Raw genomic sequence first — 6,041 nt, forward strand, 5'->3', positions numbered from 1 at the left:
GGGTACAGTGTCTGCACGTTTATGTATACTTGCATCTAAAAGTTGCTTCTTTAATGACATACAAGCATCAGTTAAAAAAAGAAAAAAAAAATCTTAAAGATGAAAGAAACAGTGATGTTAGTGTACCCAAAAAAAAAACAACTGTTTGAGTCATGTATTCGGTGAGTATTGTCCATGGTCTTTCTAGATGTACCTTGTTGTAACCGTTGTAATAAACATGCATTTGCTGGATGTAAATATGCAAATGTCAATGACTACTTTTGCTACACATAAAGAAACAAATAAAGTAAACTAATTTTTTATTACAAAATGCTGTATTGTGGACACAAAATAAATTTGTGTGAGTGTGAGAGGAGACAGCCATTTCATAGAACCCCAACACATGTATATATGAATGTCCCTACATGGATCAATAACTGCCTCAATGATAGTCTGGTACAATGATAGAGGGTATGTTTTTAGAACTACATTTCCCTTCTTATTAAAAATGTGATGAATCTAATTCAAATTTAGGGTTAAAAATGATAATCTCATCTAATCCATGTGCAGGCCTTCAGGCTGATTACAGAACTAAAATGTGGCAGGAAACAGGAGACTAAGCTTGGCTCGATATAATTTGCTTTGATATGACATGCTGCTCAGAGGCAGGGGTGTTCAGCAGGGTGATTAGAGGCCACAGCAGTCATCAGAGATGGTGATTGTGGGTTGCTGGGATGTGCTAACTCCCACACATGCCAGTTGCGACAAACCCATGTCAAGGTTTGAGGAACACTGAAACTTATGTAGGTGTGTCAGAGTGAGCTTTCTGATGTCTGCTGACTGGGAACTTCCACAGACTATCAAATGATGGTCAATAATTCAATCCTGTGAACAGAAAACATGAAAGGTAAGCTGAATAGTGTGCGTGTGTGTGACATGAAATGTACAGAGATAAAAGCCAAGATCAGGATGAGATGGGATATGCATAATAAATAAGATAGTTAAAGCAGATAAGACTGACCAGAAATATAATCATATTAAATTTAGCCCGTAAAATTAAAAAGAAAAAGAAATGACAGAAAAGGCAAGGAGAATACACTTGATGACCGGGTGAGGGAAAAGTAACACGGCTCTGGGCAGAGGCAGGGAGGAGGTGGAGAGAAAAGAGTGAGGGATGAGATAAGAGAGGAGTGGAGTGGTTGATGGTTGCAGCTCTGCCCACGGAGAGGTGCAGTGATTCATGATGTCACGTGATGAAGACTGGGTGACTCATCCACCAACATCATCATGCAGCCACTGCAGAGCACCAAAACACACACACACACACACACACAAAAGTGCACGCATTAGAGATGCGTATGTATGCATGCACACTCAGACACATGAAAACCACGAGAAAGCAGCCTGCTCAATAAAACACTTAAACCCTGACATTTATATGTTTCTATACAAATAAAAACTCAGATATGTAGGACACTCCTTCCTCCCTTTTACACACACACGCGCAAACCCACACACACACACTGTTGTATTTCCATTACTTCTGAGGGCATTACATTGACTTACTGTGCATTCCATTTTCTAGGGACGTAGGAGACCCAAACTATAAAATCTACCCTGAACAAAAATATAAACATGACATTTTTGTTTTTGCTCCCATTTTTCCATGAGCTGAACTCAAAGATCCAAGAGTTTTCTATGTACTCAAAAGGTCTGTTTCTCTCAAATATTGTTTTATTGTTGTCGAAATCTGTGTTAGTGAGCACTGACATAATCCATCCACCCTACAGGCGTGGCAAATCTAGATACTGATTAGACAACACGATTATTGTGGGTGTGCCTTAGGCTGGGCACAATTAAAGACCAATCTAAAATGTGCAGCTTCATCACACGGTATGCAAATGACGCAAGTTTTGAAGGAACGTGCCGTTGGCATGCTGACTGCAGGAATGTCTGAATTGCAGTCTAAGGAGCAGTTCAGGTTTACAGTTCCAGGAAGTAAGTGGAGGAGCAGTGAGACTGTTAACCTCTCAGAGTAAAAGTTTAATAAGTAAATTCATCTGTGGAGTACCTTATGGTGCTCCAACAGCCACTAGTCATATTCAAGTAGTTGCAGAGCATGAGGGGTTGCTGTATTTGACTCCGCTGGACCAAGGTTCAACATTTGGGGTTAGTCCTCTCCCCATTCACCTGCTCCAGAGGTGCAGTTATGCAAAAGGTTTAGATCAATCTAACAGCGCCATCTTATCACCTCGTGAGCCCTGCAACCTTATGCCAGGGATGTTGCGGCACAGATTCGGGAGGCTTGCAGTGCTCATTGTTTTAAAAACTACACCAACATTCCTGTTACAACGCAGCATTAACCAAGCATAAATTAGCGAGAGGCCTTGCAACTTGCTGCCAGTATTCTGGTGCCGGCATTCATACACTACTACCAAAATAAAATTCACCATTTTCTAATGTTATTTTTCATTTTATTTATGTAGGGCTGCAAGGGTGGCGCAGTTGGTAGCACTGTTGCCTCGCAGCAAGAAGGTTGCCGGTTTGCGTTCTGGTGAGGACACCTGGGATCTTTCTGGGTGGAGTTTGCATGTTCTCCCCGTGCAACGTTGGTTCTCTCCAGGTTCTCCAGCTTCCTCCCACAAGGTCCAAAAACATGTTGAGGTTAATTGATGATTCTAAGAAGACCACTGCTGAGGACATTCTATGAGACTGTGGTGGCATCAGTGGTCTCTTATGCAGTAGTGTGCTGGGGAGGGGGGTGCTCTGAGCGTGATAAGAGCAGACTCAACAGACTGATAAAAAAGAGCCAGCTCAGTCTGTGGCTGCCCCCTGGACTCCACTGAGGTGGTGGGAGAGACGAGGGCACTGACCAAACTGTCTGCCATCTTAGGAAACACCTCCCACCCTCTGCATCAGACTATGAACTCCTTACGCAGTGCATTCAGCGACAGACTGTTACACCCAAAGTGTAAGAAGGAACGTTTCCGCAGGTCCTTCATCCCAACAACAGTCAGACTTTACAACGCTGCACTATAGACTCCTCTGGTACCTCTGTTACTGCTGCACTTTTTCTTTTCTTTTTTCCACCAACAAACACATTCCACTATGTGCAATAACCATTACTACCTCATCCTTGTGTATATAGTCTTCTTTAAAAAAACAAACAAAAAAAAAACACATCTTCTGTATATCATGTTTTTTTCTCTTGCAATTTTTGCACTGTGTGTTTTCTGTTTTCTGTTTTTCTGTTCTCTGCTTCTGTTTGTTTCCTAAAACTTGCACTGGGTGTTCCCAATTATTCTTGCACTGACTGTACACTTTTTTTGGAGCTGTTGTAACAGTGAACTTTCCCCACTGTGGGATCAATAAAGTTATCTTCATCTTTATCTGTAGGTGTGAATGTGAGTGTGCTTGGTTGTCTGTCTCTAAGTGTAGCCCTGCCTCTGACCTGAATCATCTGGGATAGGCTCCAGCGACCCTAGTGAGGATTAGGCAGTGTATAGATGATGGAATGTATTTATTTATTTATTTATTTATTTACATGTAACAGACCAGACATGTTGATAGAGCACAGTTCAAATGATGGGACTTCCAGCGACATCTTCATGGATACTGGCACACACTGATATTAAAGTAAGCGAACTGGTGGACAAGACACAAAGGAAGTCCCAAAAAGAATTCACAAGTAGCAATTGGAGGAAAACAGTAAGGGTTCAAATTAATGTTTTCTTCCACTTTCCTTTGAGGGAATTAGGTGTGCAAGAAGGAGCAGCAGATAACAACATCAAGATTGAGATTTGGACACACGGAATTAAACAACACACTATTCAGAATACTAAAAAAAACGTAACAAAAAAAAATTTAACACTGGCAGAAGTGACTACTGTGGAAGGAAGTGACAGCAGAGTATGAAAAACTAGGAGAACTAAGAGGTCAAAACAAGGCAGCTGATCCAAAACCTCGTAAAAATACAGTTAAATTTCAGTTTCTGTATCGTAGACAAACACATTAGATCCAGAGGACATGAGTTGCTGTTTATTATTTTTATTTCTTTTTTCTATTTTCTGTTAAACGAAAGTTGGAAATATGTGACATTCTGATTCACACTTCATACCAGTTGGTGGCGGTAATGCACCAATTCGCTGTTTTCCAACCGCAGAAGAAGAAGAGGCGACGACGACGACGACGACGTCGACGACGAAGAAGAAGAAGAACGAAGTGAAGGAAAAAGCTGTATATGACGGTTGTGTTATTTCGAGTACTGCATATTGTTACTTCAGTTTAATTGTAGAGTTCTGTTTCGCCTTTTTAGCCAGTTACAGACTTTAGCGCCGCTTTGTAACACCCCAGGATTCGCCACTTTATTTTTTTCAGTTCTGTCCGGCTCTTGCTAGCTTAGCCACTTTGTGTCAACAGCCTGAGTCAAAATGAAGCCGCCTCCTCGTACTCGAGCTAAACCACGTCCCAGGACTGAATTAGGACCGCAGCGTCCAGGTAAACGGACCTCTAAGTGGCTGCGAGCGGAACAGAAGAAACTCCTAAATGGTCTGCAAAGACTCAAGACTAAAGGAGCAGGAAGAGACATAGACTGCGCTTACCTGAGAAGATTTGTGACTACTCGGTCCATTTCAGAGGTAGCCTTTCATTCTAGTCTGCTCTAAATGTGGTGAAATGACAGATGTAGACAGTGTAATTCTCACTAGTCGAAACTTTTCATTTAAATAAGATGTGGGGAACTCATAAAAGGTAGCAATTAGAGATCGATCGATATGGGGTTTTCTGAGCCTTTACAGATTATTGTTAATCAAGAAAGACCAATAACCAATGTTCAGAACAGATAAACATTAAATGCAATGTTTTTAACAGCATACCATAGCAGGGAACCTGTCCTTCATAACTACACTTCTTCATTAGCAAGGGTGACTACAACTCAATATGTAGAATAGAAAAAGGGGTGATTAAATTAGGACTGCACTGTTTATGTGGGGTCCACTGACATTGATTTTAGTTTGTCTCCTACAGTAACAACTGCTTCTCTGTTTTCATAATATTTCACTATTCTGTCAGTGTCATTGTCCAGTAGGGCTCGTGTATTTATGCATATTCGGATAGACGGGGAGGAAGTGGGCGGGACGCACAGGCAGTACTTTGCTGCTAATGCCAGTTTACTATCGCGTTCACAGTTCTGTTTCCACCATCGTGTGTGTGTGTGTGTGTGTGTGTGTGTGTGTGGTGGGGGGGGTGTATGGCGGGTGTCTCAAAACTGCTATCTGGACACCACCACAATGACAGAATATTCCAATATTCGGGTCCAGCCCTTCTGTGTCGGTTGATGCATTGCATTTGCCCTCGTCCTAAGTCGCCATGCTTCTCGATTCATGTGCATGAGACCGGATAGAAACAACGGCACTGCGCGTGCGCGTTTCACTCGGAAGTTTATGGCGATATTTCAGTTTCTTATTATCCCCTAACATTACACCGGCATTACCGTGCACGGTATGATACGGCCCAGTTCAACCACAGAGTGACTACAGATAGAGAGAGATGAAGACCTGAAGTAGCACATTTAGTTGAGCAATAATCCGGCAATAAAAATGTGATACAGATAATGAGCAAAATGCCAAATATTTGACACTCCAGTTATCAGTCTATCCCTAATACCAATGATAATGTTATCTAATGATATTAATATTAACTCCAATCACAGATATCTTTATTGTGGCACGTTATCTTTTTTTGATATTGCAACTAATATATTACCAGTTGAACTTTAATCTTAATTGTATGAAGACAGAATTCTGACCACAATTAAAATATCTGAAATGTAAATTACTGATAGCCCAAATTCCTTTAGCGTTATCTTCACAGCATTTCTCAATATCATATAAAGGTATTTATGGAAACTGGAAACATAAATAAGGTTTAATTGACTTGCCCTAATGCCCGTAAAATTCATTTTCACTGTTAGGAATTACGATATCATTCGTCCAAATGATAATTTAAGATATCTGCAATGGCATCCTAACTAAAATTGTCATTTAATTTATCCACTAGTATAT

General features: G+C 41.0%; 1 protein-coding gene across 1 annotated transcript in view; it reads left to right on the plus strand.

Moving 5' to 3' along the window:
* The first annotated feature begins 4,187 nt into the window (after positions 1 to 4,187).
* Positions 4,188 to 6,041, plus strand: part of snapc2 (small nuclear RNA activating complex, polypeptide 2) — a 10,800-nt gene continuing 8,946 nt past the window's right edge. The window contains exon 1 of the mRNA XM_008303401.1: positions 4,188 to 4,616. Coding sequence (XP_008301623.1) covers positions 4,410 to 4,616 — 207 coding nt within the window. The 5' untranslated portion in view covers positions 4,188 to 4,409. The remainder of the gene's footprint in view (positions 4,617 to 6,041) is intronic.

The sequence above is a fragment of the Stegastes partitus genome, unplaced genomic scaffold (assembly GCF_000690725.1).
Source record: "Stegastes partitus isolate 25-593 unplaced genomic scaffold, Stegastes_partitus-1.0.2 Scaffold1998, whole genome shotgun sequence".
NCBI lineage: Eukaryota > Metazoa > Chordata > Actinopteri > Pomacentridae > Stegastes > Stegastes partitus.